The following is a 16,540-nucleotide window of genomic DNA, read 5'->3' as shown; positions in this document are numbered from 1 at the left end:
GTTCCTCGGCCTGAAGGGTATCAACGGCAATGGTGCTTCCCAGGTCGCGCCCTTAGTGATGACCTCTTCCATACCGAAGTGCGTGAAGCTATTGAAGAATATTTCCTACTTAACACTGGCTCGGTTGACACCTGGGTGGTCCTGTGGGAAGGTTTTAAGGCATATATAAGGGACGTTTATATTGTCAAGCATGCTGGGGTGCTTAAAACATGCTCCCATGCCTGGAAGGTGACCTAGCAGAGCTGGATAACGTAATCACACACACTGCCAGCCCTGACATGTCGGGGAAACGTTTGGCCCTCCTCACCGAATACAGAGATGTTGCAAATCGCACAATACTCTATTTAGGCAAATATCAAACCGCTCGGCGATACGGCGAAGGTGAGTACCCCGGCCGGGTTCTAGCTCAGATGATTCGGTCCCCATACAGCAGGGCTTATGTCACAGAGCTGCGCAAATCAGGGACTCACAAGCACCTTGGAGATACGCGATGAATTCCTTGATTATTTTACGTCTCTCTATTTCTCCAAAGTGGGGCAAGATTCCACGGCACAGGAAGCTTATTTATCTGAGATCGCATTGGTGTATTTGGAAAAAGGTGTGCAGGATTTTTTACTGGAGCCCATCTCCAAGGCCGAAGGTCTCGGAGCAATTGACACCCTTCGATGCTCTTCCACTCCTGGGCTTGATGGCTTCACTGGGGAGTTTTACAAGGCATACAAGTAGTTACTACCGCCGCAATTAATTGAAGTGTACGCAGAGGCTCTCTAGAAACAAATCCTTCCTTCCACTCTTCGTGAAACAGTCATCATACTCCTCCCTAAACCAGGCAAGGACCCGTTGTAATGTGGCTCATACAGACCTCTGTCCCTTCTAAATTTAGATTACAAAATTTTAGCTAAGATCATCGCCAATCGCCTGTCTCAATTGATGGAATTTATCATCTCGCCGGCCCAATCTGGCTTTGTTCCCCATCACTCTACTTCATTGAATCTTTGGACACTCTTTTCAGTCCTCCACAGGATTAACCCTGAGGTCCCCGCTGCCGCAATCCTCTTGGATACCAAGAACGCCTTTGTTTTGTTAAAGTGGCATTTTTTCATATCGGTCATGCACCGTATGGGAATGCCTGCGGGATTCATAGCCACCACAGCACTATTATATTGCCACCCTGCAGCTGGACTTTGCCTGAATGACACACTCTCACAACCCTTTTTTCTATCCAGAGGCACCCGACAGGGTTGTCCACTGTCCCCCTTATTGTTCATTCTCGCCATGGACCCCCTAATCCGACATTTCCAGGAAAGACAGCTTCAGAGAGGCCTGCAATTTAACACTGGCCCTCTCCTGGTCTCGCTTTATGCAGACGACACCATCCTATATGTCAGAGATCCCGCGACAATCCTAGAACCGCTCATTAGAGAGATTCTTTGCTTTGGTCAGCATTCAGGCTTGGGCATCAACTGGCGCAAGTTAATTATTTTCCCTTTAACCTCCATTACGACCCAATGGGAATGTGAATTTCCCCCCGAATGGTGCTCTGACTCAATTAAATATTTAGGTATTCCCATCCTTCTTGATAACGCCCAGATTCTATGTCTCAATTATAGGCAGGCAATCAGCGCCTTCGAGGCCCAGGTGGACATATGATTGTGGCTGCCATTGTCTATCGCCGGCAGGGGGGGATCATTAAGATGATTGTTCTCCCCAAATTCCTATATCTGTTTAACAATATTCCCATACCCATTCCGAACAGTTTCTTTTCAACGTTGCGCTCCCACCCTATTAGATTGGTCTGGGGGGGGCAAGCAGGCCTGTGTATGCTGGCAGGTCCGCACACTGTCATATGAGAGGTGAGGGTTTGGGGTACCGGATTTCCATTTGCACTATTTAAGGGTCCAATGCAGTTACGCCTATGCTTGGTACCACCCCGACGCTAGGATCCACCTCCTCCTCCCGGAGGCAGATTTCATCCTCCTGAACCGGTTATCCACTGTGTTACCTAAGGGCATACCTAGAGACCCTAATGATATCCACTACCAGCTGGGCCGGGGATAAGCTGCGACGAGTCACTGGCACCTCCACACTGTATTCCTCTGCTCTCACTGTCCCGAACACCCACTGGCTGTCGATCACAGGTGAAAGGCTGGTGCAGCGCACGTTGGCCAAAGTCGACATCTCCAAGCTGGGTGATTTTTACCCAGAGGGGCAAATTTTCTCGGCGACAGAGGATGTCCGCTTTCATGAGGCCTTGTTTATGGATAACTTTGTGCTGGGTCAGATTCGTTCGGCTCTACGTGCTGCGCTGCCAGGTTTTCCCATTGAACCAGACACTTTGACTCCGCTTTCACTCGTCATTGAAAATGAGAGCGGTGTTCATCTCACATCTAAAATGTATAAGACTTGTTCTCGGATGGTACCGGGCAATGATGATAAGATTCTGAAAAATTGGGAAGACTTAGGCCTCCCCATCACGGATGTACAGTGGACCAAATGCTGCGCAGTAACGAAAGAAGTCTCTTTGAACACCAGGCACACACTAATACACTTCAAATGTTTACGTAGAACATATATTACCCCCGCCAGAACCCACAGACTGGATCCATCTATACCTGCCGTAAATGAGACACCCCTCACACTAACTTTGCACACCTCACATTAACCTGCCCAAAAGTACAATCATACTGGGAGAGGGTATATGGTACACTAGGCAACATGACTGAGCTGTCACTCGTCCCCAACCCCAAATGACGCTGCTGGGATATGTGGTAAACTTCCCAAGAGGCGTCAGGAGGTTTGTATCCCTTAGCTTACTGCTGGCCAAAAGAGAAATAGCTATCCACTGGGGCCACATGACAGCTCCCACCCTGCAAGGCTGGCTGAATAGTCTGGCTTACTGTAACACAAATAGTGAAAAATATTCCAGCCCCCTACCTAGCTCTTCCCGTCCTAAAGACATTTGGGGTCAGTACGGGTCTTATGTGGAAACTGTGCGTCGAGCCTCTGACTCACAACTCGAAAGGGGAATTGTCCCTGAGGGGTTGGGGTGACCAGCTTTGCCATTTCCTGTGAATTTCCCCCCTCTGTTCTGCTAAGTCTTGGATGCCCGTGAGGCTTTGGTGCTGGGGCTACACTTAGGGCAGTTGGATACAGATGGGCCTGCGGGCAGTAGCTGGGTGCTGGGGCAGTATCTGCAGGGGTAAGAGATGGGCCGTTGGGACTGTATTTTAGAACCTTGCTGGTTAGCTTTTTTCAATAGACACAGTATATGTTGTCTGCTATGTTGATGTTATATGCTCCACTTTCCTTTTATTCAAGTGTACTGAAAATGCCAGTGAACAAGTATGCCTATGTTGCTATGATGTACTAAATGGTAAATAAAGTTAAAGAAAAATTAGCTTACACTCAATTGTTTGCGATGCCAAGAGTGAGGGGGAATCATACTAAATGGCCAATTAGATTCACCACTGCAACCAGTTCTGCAAAAATAAGTGTCTAGCAGCAGCAGAACCTTCCCACTCCTTGAATACCCCAATTCCTCTTTCTGTAAATAAATGTCCAAGTGATACCCTGCTTTAAAAGTGAAAAAAAAGCCTATTGCGTAATATTTTGGTGAATGCCCAATGTGCTTAATATTTTTTTTAATTAATAAGGGCAGCATCAGCTGGTGTCAGAGTTGTTATGTTATGTTATGTTATACCGAGTTTTATAGAGCGCTCAGCTACTCAAACAGAGTGTCTCGGCGCTAGTTGAATGCCACGGTTGCCGTTTACCAAGGGTGTCCCTTTCTTTCACTATTGCAGGTTTTTATATCCCTGCTTTTTAGGTCCTGGGCCAGAAGGCTGGCTTGCCAGCTTCCGGGAAGAGATTTAATGTTTTTGAGATGGGTGCTTAAACCCACCTCTCTCCTCCACCTCTCCTCCATTGGCTGGCTTCCTAAACGGAGGCCAGCCATTGGAGGAGAAGGGAGTCACTCCAAACAAGCCCCGTCTCTTTCGGATTCGGGGGCGTGTTTTTGGCGTTCTTTCGCCCTGTGACGTCACCCGTCACTCAGAACGCCTAAACAGGCCCCCGAATCCGAAATTTTCGGAGCTTTGCGGCCGCCATTTTGGTTAAATCCCGGGTACTGCATGTCTGCTGTTGTTGCGCTCTGCTTGTTTTTCTTGTTTTTGTTGTGACATGGGAGGCCCGGTTGGAGCACAGAGCCTCTGTTGAGATGGTGCTCTTATGACCACTAGCGCAGGGAGCGCTTTATTTGCTAAAAGCCGGTGCCCACCCGGCATTGCCCGCTAGCTTGCGGCCTCGAGGGTGCCCACCCCTCATTTGGACGGAACCGCACCCAGCCGCACCAGCCTGCAGCGTACTTCTGAGTATGCTCCGTACGCTAGAAGCGTACAAAAGAGCCCCGGGTCCCTATGCAGCGTACTCTTGAGGCGTACTAAGGCCCCCATTGCCCCTTTGTCCCAAGCCAGTGCCGACCCGGCATTGCCCGCTAGCTTGCGGCCTCGAGGGTGCCCACTCCTCATTTGGACAGAACCGCACCCAGCCGCACCAGCCTGCAGCGTACCTCGGAGTACGCTCCGTACGCTAGAAGCGTACCAAAGCGCCCCGGGTCCCTATGCAGCGTACGCTTGAGACGTACTAAGGCCAGCATTGCCCCTTTGTCCCGCGTACGCTTGAGGCGTACGGAGGCCGCACCACAGCGGAAGGAGAAGCCGGAAGGAGGACGGGAGCCCACCCCGCCTCCAGAGGACCCAGCGCGTCTCTGGGCTCCGCACCGGAGCGGGAGGGAAGGTCCGGCCGCAGCACCGGAGAGCCCGCCCACGACAAAGCAGAGTCCCCACCACAGCAGCCGGTGAGTGTGGGTGCCTGGGGCAGCATTTGGCCGCAGAGCCTACCAAGGCACCTGGGGTGGGCGGGAAGTAAACTACGCTGCCTCACTCGATGCAGGCGGGCACAGGCCGGCACTCGGCCTAAGAAGTCGCCCGGGCCAACCATGGCCTCCCGATGATTCCCTCGGCACAAGTGTCTATGCCCCAGACCTCACCGCAAAAGCCATGGCCTATCACCAGCCTCCCGCCGACCCACCCGGTCCTGGTCTATGTCTGACATCCGGTTTTGGGAACCGGGAACCGGTCAAAGCTTGGCATTGGCCCGGACAAGCCCCGACTCGGAAGCCGAGAGGAGCACCGGGGCTTGGGTTCCGGTTCCCCGAGGCCTCCTCCATGACTTTCATGCCGCCGCCTCACACTGGAAGAGCTCAACAGGTAACTGGCGCAGGGCATTGGGGTGGAAGTAAACTATGAATACAGAAGGTCTAAAATGGATAAATTACCGACCACTGCAGTAAATCTATCCTAATGCCAGTGCTCTTGCTCCCCTGCCCCCTCGCTGTGCTTGCTCCCCTGCCCCCCTGGCTGTGCTTGCTTCCCTGCCCTCCTGGCTGTGCTTGCTTCCCTGCCCCCTGGCTGTGCTTGCTTCCCTGCCCCCCTGGCTGTGCTTTCTTCCCTGCCACCCTGGCTGTGCTTGCTTCCCTGCCCCCCTGGCTGTGCTTGCTTCCCTGCCCCCTGGCTGTGCTTGCTTCCCTTCCCCCCTGGCTGTGCTTGCTCTCCTGCCCCCTGGCTGTGCTTGGTCTCCTGCCCCCTGCCTGTGCTTGCTCTCCTGCCCCCTGGCTGTGCTTGCTTCCCTGGCTGTGCTTGCTCTCCTGCCCCCTGGCTGTGCTTGCTTCCCTGGCTGTGCTTGCTTACCTGGGTGTACTTGCTTCCCAGCACCCTGGCTGTGCTTGCTTCCCTGCCCCCTGGCTGTGCTTGCTTCCCTGCCCCCTGGCTGTTCTTGCTTCCCTGCCCCCTGGCTGTGCTTGCTCCTCTGCCCCCTGGCTGTGCTTGCTTCCCTGCCCCCTGGCTGTGCTTGCTTCCCTGCCCCCTGGCTGTGCTTGCTTCCCTGCCCCCTGGCTGTGCTTGCTCCTCTGCCCCCTGGCTGTGCTTGCTCCCCTGCCCCCTGGCTGTGCTTGCTCCCCTGCCCCATGGCTGTGTTTGCTTCCCTGCCCCCCTGGCTGTGCTTGCTTCCCTGCCCCCCTGGCTGTGCTTGCTTCCCTGCCCCCCTGGCTGTGCTTGCTCTCCTGCCCCCTGGCTGTGCTTGCTTTCCTGGCTGTGCTTGCTTTCCAGCCCCCTGGATGTGCTTGCTTCCCTGCCCCCTGGCTGTGCTTGCTTCCCTGCCCCCTGGCTGTGCTTGCTTCCCTGCCCCCTGGCTGTGCTTGCTTCCCTGCCCCCTGACTGTGCTTGCTTCCCTGCCCCCTGGCTGTGCTTGCTTCCCTGCCCCCTGGCTGTGCTTGCTCCCCTGCCCCCTGGCTGTGCTTGCTCCCCTGCCTCCTGGCTGTGCTTGCTCCCCTGCCCCCTTGCTGTGCGTGCTTCCCTGCCCCCTCGCTGTGCTTGCTTCCCTGCCCCCTCGCTGTGCTTGCTTCCCTACCCCCTCGCTGTGCTTGCTCTCCTGTGTGTGGCTCTGGGTGTGTGTGTGTGTGTGGCTCTGGGTGTGTGTGTGTGGGGGGCTCTGGGTGTGTGTGTGTGTGGCTCTGGGTGTGTGTGGTTGTGTGTCTCTGTGTGTGTGTGTGTGTGTGTGTGTGTGTGGCTCTGGGTGTGTGTGTGTGTGGCTCTGGGTGTGTGTGTGTGTGTGGCTCTGGGTGGGTGGGTGTGTGTGTGTGGATCTGGATGTGTGTGGCTCTGTGTGTGTGTGAGGCTCTGGGTGTGTGTGTGTGTGTGGCTCTGGGTGTGTGTGTGTGGCTCTGTGTGTGTGTGTGGGGCTCTGGGCGTGTGTGTGGGGGGGCTCTGGGTGTGTGTGGGGCTCTGGGTGTGTGTGGGGCTCTGGGTGTGTGTGTGGGGGGGGCTCTGGGTGTGTGTGTGTGGCTCTGGGTGTGTGTGGGGGGCTCTGGGTGTGTGTGTGTGTGTGGGGGGGGGCTCTGGGTGTGTGCGTGGGGCTCTGGGTAAGTGTGTGGGGCTCTGTGTGTGTGGGGGGGCTATGGGTGTGTGGGGGGCTCTGTGTGTGTGTGAGGGGGGCTCTGTGTGTGTGGGGGGCTCTGGTGGGGGCTCTGTGTGTGTGTGTGTGGCTCTGGGTGGGTGTGTGTGGGGGGGCTCTGGGTGTGTGTGTTTGGGGGAGCTCTGGGTGTGTGTGGGGCTCTGGGTGTGTGTGTGTGTGGGGGGGGGCTCTGGGTGTGTGTGTGGGGGGGCTCTGGGTGTGTGTGTGGGGGGGGCTCTGGGTGTGTGTGGGGGCTCTGGGTGTGTGTGGGGGGCTCTGGGTGTATGTGTGGGGCTCTGTGTGTGTGTGGGGGGGCTCTCTGTGTGTGTGGGGGGGCTCTGTGTGTGTGGGGGGGCTCTGTGTGTGTGTTTGTGGGGCTCTGTGTGTGTGGGGGGGCTGTGTGTGTGTGTGTGTGTGTGGCTCTGGGTGTGTGTGTGTGTGGGGGGGCCTCTGGGTGTGTGTGGGGGGGATCTGGGTATGTGTGGGGCTCTGGGTGTGTGTTTGGGGCTCTGGGTGTGTGTGTGGGGCTCTGGGTGTGTGTGGGGGGCTCTGTGTGTGTTGTGGGGTGGGCTCTGTGTGTGTGTGTGGGGATCTGTGTGTGTGTGGGGGGCTCTGTGTGTTGGCCTCTGTATGTGTGTGTGTGTGGCTCTGTGTGTGTGGCTCTATATGTGTATGTGGGTGGCTTTGTGTGTGGGGCTCTGTGTGGGTGTAAATGCAATAGGTCATGCATTTGCGAGCTATTAAGCTATTGGCATTGTAAATGACAATGCCATTTATTTAACGATTAAGCTATTGGCAATGTAAATGACAATGCCATTTACTTAACAATTAAGCTATTGGCAATGTAAATGACAATACCATTTATTTATGATTAAAAAAAAGAAAAGTCATGAGCAATGCCAATAGCTCTACCTTTAATAATGCCGAGACCATTGCATTGTAAATGCTTGTTCCAATTGCCAATGTGTTTCTACTACTTTCATCCTTTCCTGCCTTTCTCAAACTTCCTTGAGGCAAGGTCTGATGATGAAAAACAATCCCCTGTTTCCGAAAATGAGTGACAGTCCCACTACCTGTGCAAATTAAGAACTGAATGCGCACATGAACAGATATCCTAATGAGGACCTTAGAGATCGGATGTATGACATTACAACGCATGCTTGTCGTCCCTACAAATAATGCCCACATTTTTCACCTTATACTCCACATGTAATCTAAATACAGCTTTGAGTCAAGATAACCCCAAATTCCCAGCTTGGAAAATAAATCCTTGCATAATTCACTTTAGGCAGGAATCATTCATGTGAATCCTAATTAAAAGAGATTTGGAAAGTGCATACGGATTGCATCAGCTTGATATCCGAAAAGCAAATAATGTTTCAGTTATTCCAAGCAACCATTCAGATCAGTGTACAAGATGGAGAAAGCACAGTAGCCACGTTGGTTAACTACTTGATGTCCTGGATGACTGTGATATGCAATGGCTTCTTTAACAGGATTGGATCTGGAATAACTGCTGATTTAGCTGATAAAACACACTTTTTACTTGGTTTTTTTTGGTTAACTTAATCACAGAAGTGTGTGCAATTCTGCCTCGAGTGGCTGTCTGCAAATGAAATTTGTTGCTGAAGAAGGTGCGACTTCATTAACCTATTAACACATGTTCTTAAATTAGGAATAAGTCAGGAGTGGCTCAGGGCCAGAATGGCCCTAGCGGGCACCAGGCATTTCCCCTCCAGGGCCGGTGGGGTGGAGGACGGTTTTCTGGCCGTGGGTGGCGATTTTGTCACTGGGGGCCGGTTTTGCAGTCGTGCTGCAATTTCGGCCCCCTGTAACAAAAGAGGTAGAGGTGCATTTTACTACCACACCCACCCCCGCTAACAGGGACGGTCGAGCAGCAATCAGCCAGGGCTGGTTGCTGTTCACAGTCCGGCCATGGGGTGGACCCCAGTTGACACCACATCTGCACAATTTTCATAGAATGGACGTTATTAATCTTAGCGGAAAGGTAAGGGAGGGAGGTTGAATGGACATGCTGCCAGTCCTGGGAAGGTTTAGAAGAGCCACATAGAGCTGTTGCCCATTTTTTTAAAATCCAGAGCGCAGGTAAGTTATATAGGCGCCTTGTGGCGGCTCTACGTTTTCTTTGGTTGTCCAGCACACCATGCAGAATATGAAACCCAAGACATTTCACATACTCAGCCACTCACCAGTTGGTGGTGGGAATGTAACTTTGCTTCTGGAAACATGGAAGATCTGAGCATAGAAACGTAGAACAGGTGTGCATAGATGGAACTCAGGTGTGCACTGAGTTACATTTCAACATAAGCCTTTGCATAAAGTAGTGTAAATGTGCTGCACTCATGTACTATGCATTAACATTGGTATTCAACGTTGTATCTCTAACTATCACATCATAATATCCGCAAAATAATGTGTGTCCCCCTCCATGATAACAACTATCAACTTATGTAAATGCAGACAGAATGACATATTGTGGATAGGGCAGCAGTAACCCCAGAACTTACTTCTTGTGTACGACGCGTTGAACCCTTTCTTCTGGATGCTAAAGTCACTTGTAAACAGCACGGTCATCTCATTGCCTGTTGAGTTGAATGAGAGTCCTTTCGCCGTCAGCCCACAGAACTTCATTGTGCTCTGTCCAGTGTCAATTGTCATTGAGTCGTAGACGCATTTCGGAGCTTCCTCTACGTCAAAATCCACAAACGTGATCTGGATAATAAATCCGGGAGGTGCTCGAAAGGACCACTGGCAGGACAGAGTGTTGCTGTAATCTTTCGGGTAGCAGGGAGTGGAGAAGTACCCTGAAGAGTTGGTGATCACCATTCTGCAACTGGAGCATTCCGACACTGTTGGACCAAAAGAAGGACATGAGAAGACAATACAGTTCGCACATTAGGAACAATCTACAAATTTGAAATGTTGATAAGATTACCAAAATACCACTTGTCATGGGTAAAGAGCAATTCCATTCCAGTTATTCTTCCGACAAACCATAGTAATATGGACCTTCAGTCCAGTTGGTTTCATTAGAACAAGCAGCATTACAATTCACAGAACTCACTCTGGGGCATATTATCGAGACAGGCGATAAAATTATCGCCGTTTTAGCGGCAGAAAACTGCCGCAAAAACGGCGATAATGGGCTTGATAATATGCTCTATGGAATTCCAATTGAAGCTCATGTTAGATGTCCTTTACATCTAACATGGGCTTCAATTGGAATTCCATAGAGCATATTATCAAGCCCATTATCGCCGTTTTAGCGGCAGTTTTCTGTCGCTAAAATGGCGATAATTGTATCGCCTGTCTTGATAATATGCCCCTGAGTGTTTATAAAAGGTCAGGTTTGTAACGAGGTGTCCATGATAAGATAGAATCAACAGCAAACGTTTCATATGGTCATTGCAACTGTTGTGTGGAAGTAACATAAGATGATAGAATGCAAACAACAATGGTCTTAGAAAAATAAAGATGAGGTCAACCTACAGCGAACATAAGAACCCTTCCCTGCATATTTGTCAATATTAAACACATTTCTATTTACCAAAACAGCATCTGTGTTTATATGATAGTCTAAAATGCACTACCAACTGGTTCCTTGAAAGCTTGAACTCCCAAGTTCAGAATATTAAGCCAATTATCACCATCCCCTTATATTGCTATCCTTATGGATGGTCAGAGCTGGTGATACCATAGTCCTTTGGATCGCGAAAATCAGAGCTATATATAAAGATGTATTTACATTTTGTGTTTAACTTGTCACATTTGCAGTGATTCAAAGATAGAAGTCAAATGTCAGGATGCTTTAATATTTAAAAATAGGTCTTAGTGTTTTCTATCTCTGACTGCAAAGTGAGATGAGTTTTTAAATTGAATTATGTGATAACATAGGATGTCGTTTTTTGCAGTCCACAACAAAATGTAAATACCTTAAAAATTAACTGTATGAATCCAACAGTGAGGAAAGCAAAAATCAAGCACTTTTTTTTAGTAATGCCTAAGTGTGCGGGAAACAGATATTTTTAATAGGGCAAAAACAAATCAAGACACTTACTTGTTTATGCAGAAATTATAATTATTCACAGAAACCAGATTTCCTCACATTATCATTTGTGTGCTATGTAGTTTTTTCAATAAAACTGTCTGGTAGTGGTCGCGAAAGTTTGTTGTTCTAAAAAGGGGGTTGTGGTTGTGAAAAGTTTAGGAACCATTGACAGAGGTCTTCAATCTGTGGGGTGCAACCCCCACAGGGGTAGTGGAGTCATGGGAAGGGGGGCACGCATTCCTCAGCTGGTGTGTCATTCAGGGGCTCTCCTGTGCTGTAAAACCGAAGCCTGGCAGACAGCTAAACGCATTTCTGTCAGTGTGCTGCTTGCTTGAAAAAAATGCAAAAGAGCACAATGACAATCTGCAATGGTGAAGGGAAATCTGCAAATGTAAAGGATGCCTGGGAGCTGGTTCTTGCTTTATTTGATCAAATAACGTGAAGCTTATTTTTGAGTGGTAGTGCAAAGAGTTAGCAACTGAACTGTGAAGTGCATGATTTTAATTGGCATTGTATTTACATAGTGCTTACTATCCCTGAGGAGGTGTTGAAGGCACATTTATGTAAAGAATAGCAGAACGGATGGTCTGGTATTACTAAAATCTATATTTTGGAAGCACCATTTTATCGTAAAAGTTTTGTTATTTTGTAGCAGTTTATCATATACTCTGTGTAATGCAAGTATAAAATAATAACTTACACATTCACAGTGCTTGCTGTCACAGGTTGTGACCTCGTAGCACTAAAAATACACAAGTCACTATTCCCCACTGCACCAACCAAGATGTAATTCTGTGACTCTCTGGTTACACACAGACCTCTGCAGTGCATTCACTAATAGAGGTTTCATAATGTACTATAATACATTTCCCACTGAGTAACAACTTTTTATATTTGGTTATTTTTTTCATTTAAGCTACCCGTTATTTTATAAGTAGGTACCTGATGGTGAAAGACCTAAAAAAAGTACATAATACTTAGCTTTTAGCCACATATTTGACCTCGCCCCATGTCAAGGCCCTCTAGTCTCCCCTCTACGAAGACTGAAGTCAAAAACTACAGCAAACTAATATAACCAGGAGTCAGGTTGTGCTAAAATAGAGGTATCTTTTCCCATATTGGTAAAAATAAAAACCTTTTTAGAACAACAATATGATAGAAGATTAAGGGACCACCTTGTCCCCTAGATTCAAGAAAGAATCCTACTTGGACCATGCAGTTCATCATTAATTATTGTAAATACTATGTTTTAATTATGATGAATGATGTTCATCAACCTCCAGTTCCAAGCAGCTGTAAAAGCCAAGCTGTCAACATTTCATGAAATACAGTATGGTTCTCCTTGAATGCCTTGCACTAAAGTTGCAACCCATGCATTATAGCGATTATACCCAGGGCCACTGGAAGTATGTGATTGTGTGGATGCGGCAATTTTAGCATAATTATAGATTTGCCGCATTCGTCACATAGTCCATCAGCTGCCGCATAATCTGCAGATTTTAACAAAAAAACTGTTTTTTATTATTCAAACAATTCAAAAGTCACTAAAAAGCAGCAACACGTGTTGCCGTGCAATAGAACGATATAGACAGAGTGGTCCCGGACAGGGAAAAAGGAGGAAATAGAAGGAATTAGTGACACATTCATACATACATACATAAAGCCAAGGGATGATGTACAGAGTTTTTATTCACAATGTACTGAGGGCCATAATCAATGGCTGTGCATTTGAATACATTCAATGAGAGTTAATTATAAATTCATGCCCAAAAGAACAAAGGGGGGGGGTGTGGGGGGGATGGATGAAGCAAGAAAAATTAGGTTAAACTATATAAGCGGTCTTATAATCTTCAATTAGAGAAAGGGAAAAAGGCAATTAATACACTTTTTTTTATAATTCCCAACAATGATAAGAGTGATCTCCTGGTCTCAGGGTCACAAATGTAGTGTGAATCAGTTAAGTAGACTTTAAAAACACCATGCTCCTAGGACAGCTGTAAACATCTTGCTAGCGTTGGAGGCTGGTGGGGTGAAGAGGTAGTCTACGTTTCGACCCAAAAATGAAGTGCAGGGGAATTACACCTTGCTAGGAGGGTCTTCTTCAGGACAAGGGGGGGCGTCGAAGGAAAGGGCAATCCTCCTAAGGGTAAGGAAAATAAATCTTATAGTCAAAAAACATGGAGGTCTCATCAGAGAGCACTCGACGTCATGAATATATCTGAGGGGTGCAATAGAAGGCCCTTTACAAAGCTGAACTGGTCACCTTTTCATTGCTTATTGATATATTTAATTATTAAACTGGTACTAATGAGGTGCAACGACAGATTGACCTTTTCTCTGGAGAAAAACACACACACCATCAGATTGGTTCAAAAAGGTGTTATCATTGAATATTTTTTGTCAAATTATGTTTTGTTTGTGAAAAATTAAGACACATTGTGTATTTTTAAGTAATTCTTTTTGGAGAGACTTTTTGTGGTAAGCCTCTGACACCGAATCACAGTCACCCACAAACCTTTGGTTTACTAAACACCATTTAATATTATTTGCCCCCTGGAAAAATGAGGTGCCATGGGAATTGGGGGCATTGATGGTTGTCAGTGGTTGTTGATGATGAGGAGTACCCAGTTCTAGAAATTTTTGACAGGAGGGGGTCCTTATGCCTAAAAAAGGTTGACAGACGGTCTAGGCCTCAAAACGTTTGAAGACCTCTGGTCTAATAGAACTTTGAGGCCATCTAGTGGTGAAACATCAGAGGTTTGTTGTTTCAACTGAACACCATATTTTGTAATCCAGTTGATTTTTAACTGTGATAATCTGTTGAAACCGAAAAACTGAGACCCTTAGTATAATCAGAGTGCATTACCTTTTTAATCCTAGCTCGTCCTAATCTTTACTTAATTGAGGATATGCCATAGAAAGCATTTCATGAGTTTATTCTAACTAAAAGGCGTACACTTCTAGTTTAATGAAGCACAGCTATCTTAATAAAAAAAATCAGCATTACAGGAGAGGCCAAGAAAAGAGGCCACAAGTACTCTGGTCCCAAAGTCCAAAGAGTGCTGGTCCCCCAAATCTGACTGAAATTAGGGGATAAAGGAGGAAAGGAGGAAAAAGAAGATGTGCATGTTGGAGCTCAACAAATATCCTGAATGGGCCATGAGTCAGCCATCCCACAAGTATCCCTACCTTGCACCAAACCTGGCAAAAAAAATGCTAGTGTTCAGAACATTACACATATTTTACATGAAAAAACTTTTTTTTTTGTCCACTTTTAGCCTTTGTGACTACAAAGACTCCCAACTCAGGTGACGCAAATTCATGGGCCTATTGCAGCAGGTACAATGAGCGCTAAAGTTAAAGGGTTTAAGAGACTCTCTGCAACCCAGTACTTGCTCTCTTTTACCGTCTAACCGGGAGAGGGAGCCCAAACTTTCCTGTTTGTGTATGACCTATGGTGCTCTTTTAACACCGGTTGGTGCGTACACAATTTCAGACTTGGTGTGAGAATGCTTGCCTGGCCAATTCTTGCATCACACCATCTCTTAGGAGTATTTCAGCTGTAAGCAACCCACACCAACATCTATGTTGGGATTCGCATTATAAATAAATAAATGTCAAGCAAACGCGTTGCCCAATTGTTTCTCAATTTAGATTCATTGAGGTGCAGTTGAGTCACGTAGCTCTGACTCAGACACGGACCTAATGTGGTATGATCAAGCCAGATGACACCGGCACTGATCATCTTCAAAGCCAACTGCATCATTTACAAAGCTCTCAGTACCAGCACCCCTGCTTATCTTTCAAACAAGTTCACCATCTCTGTTGGTTCCTGGCACACCTGCAGCCAGGAAGCCATCAAACTGCAGACCAAAGTGTAAAAAGAAAAACACGAGGCTGTAGAAGACCACCTTTGCACCAAGGATGTGCAACAACATCCCCACACCGAGAAGGACCACTTCAAGGCTGCTCTAAATTAGGAAAGAGTTCACCTCTGTAAAGAACACTACATCACAATGCCGTAAAAATCAATTACTTTATGCTTATCTTTGGTCCTGTACAGTGATACGCTGCTTCTTTTGGCATGTTTCACACATAGAAAATATCACATATGTACATGCATACATATATACATACATAGATACACAATGGAAATCTATTTGATACGTTTTACTTGTTTTTTTATTGATACAATATAGCCTGGTCAACGTCTGCAGGAATCACTGCAACTAAATTATAATCCTGATTGCTGGACTTGACGAAATTGTGTGATCCTTCAAGATTTTCTTGTGTGACAGAGGTCTAGTCCAGGGTTCTCCAAAGTTGGTCCTGGAGGGCCGGATCTATGCTAGATTTTGAGCATATCCCCATTTAGATAAATGTAGTTATCTGAAAAATCTGGCATGGATCCAGCCCTCTAGGACCGACTTTGGAGAACCCTGGTCTAGTCGATGAAAATTGTTAGGGCTTAGGAACCAGTTCTCACTTTTGAAAAGTAATGGAGTCCCAAGTCCATTTGCTTACACATTTGGGAAACAAACAGATCTGTTTTAAGGTGCGCTTCCAATCACATACCGCCACCAAAAGGTAACAGACTGACTTGCTTTTTGCACTAAAACTTTCAACACTGATGCATGGGTGAGCACAGTTACTAAATTACACAAAATGGCGACGATGAAAGCAATGATAAGCGAGAATAGTATCTTATGCGGTTTTTGGTTTAACACATTCATAAATTAAACTGAGAAGTCCAGTTTGTTACTGAGTGCAAACCTCTAATAAATGAGGACTTGGTTGGCCTTCCAAACCCTCAAGTGTATTATTTTCCTGGTGCTCAATATCAAATAGAGATAAAAATCAAATAATTTCCATGAGAAAGTAAAAAAGAAATTCATGCTGCAGCTGCTGTTGTTGCACCGCCGAAAGCCCTCCTTGGTGCAAAAGAAGTCTGCCGTAATAATAGGCAAAATGTCAAATTCTTTAGTGGCTGGGAACATTGCAATTAAAAGTTTAAAAAAAAATTCCCTGGGGCGGCGAATGTCATGAAAGTTAACTTAATCATTCATTCTGGCACAATGTCAAGGCAGCTCTCCTTTGGTCATATAATGCTGCAGATTTCGCAAGATGTTGCTTCTAATACCTGTGTATAATAAAGACTAGACTTCAATTACTAACTTACCATACTCATACTTGCCAACATTTTGGAAGAGGAAAGTGGGAGATTTTTGAAACATAATCAGGATAATGTATGTCTCCTATTGACTTCTATTGCTGTCTGCATCAAGTCTATCGGCGTGTATAAGACTTGCAGGTGTGCTGTTGCAGGATCGGATGTCAGAAATTAAAATGTATGTTTTTTCCATACCTGTCAGAAGATCAGAGAAATCACTATGGCAGGCAGAGAAAGTCTGACAAATAGGTAGTGCACTGGTCTGCAGGAGCGGGTTATTAACAGTGCATAAT

The 16,540-nt window shown here is 47.1% G+C and overlaps 1 protein-coding gene across 5 annotated transcripts in view; it reads right to left on the bottom strand.

Annotated features, from left to right (window-relative positions):
- The window catches only part of ADGRG6 (adhesion G protein-coupled receptor G6), a 634,122-nt gene that overhangs the window by 315,829 nt on the left and 301,753 nt on the right, over window positions 1-16,540 (bottom strand). For all 5 annotated transcript variants that reach the window (XM_078648991.1, XM_078648988.1, XM_078648990.1 and 2 more), the window contains exon 3: window positions 9,537-9,878. In XM_078648991.1, the coding sequence (XP_078505117.1) occupies window positions 9,537-9,878 (342 nt within the window). The remainder of the gene's footprint in view (window positions 1-9,536; window positions 9,879-16,540) is intronic.

The sequence above is a fragment of the Lissotriton helveticus genome, chromosome 6, assembly GCF_964261635.1.
Source record: "Lissotriton helveticus chromosome 6, aLisHel1.1, whole genome shotgun sequence".
In the NCBI taxonomy this organism is placed as follows: Eukaryota; Metazoa; Chordata; class Amphibia; order Caudata; family Salamandridae; genus Lissotriton; species Lissotriton helveticus.
The sequence above is the reverse complement of the archived record's forward strand: the minus strand, read 5'-3'. Positions and strand labels throughout refer to the sequence as shown.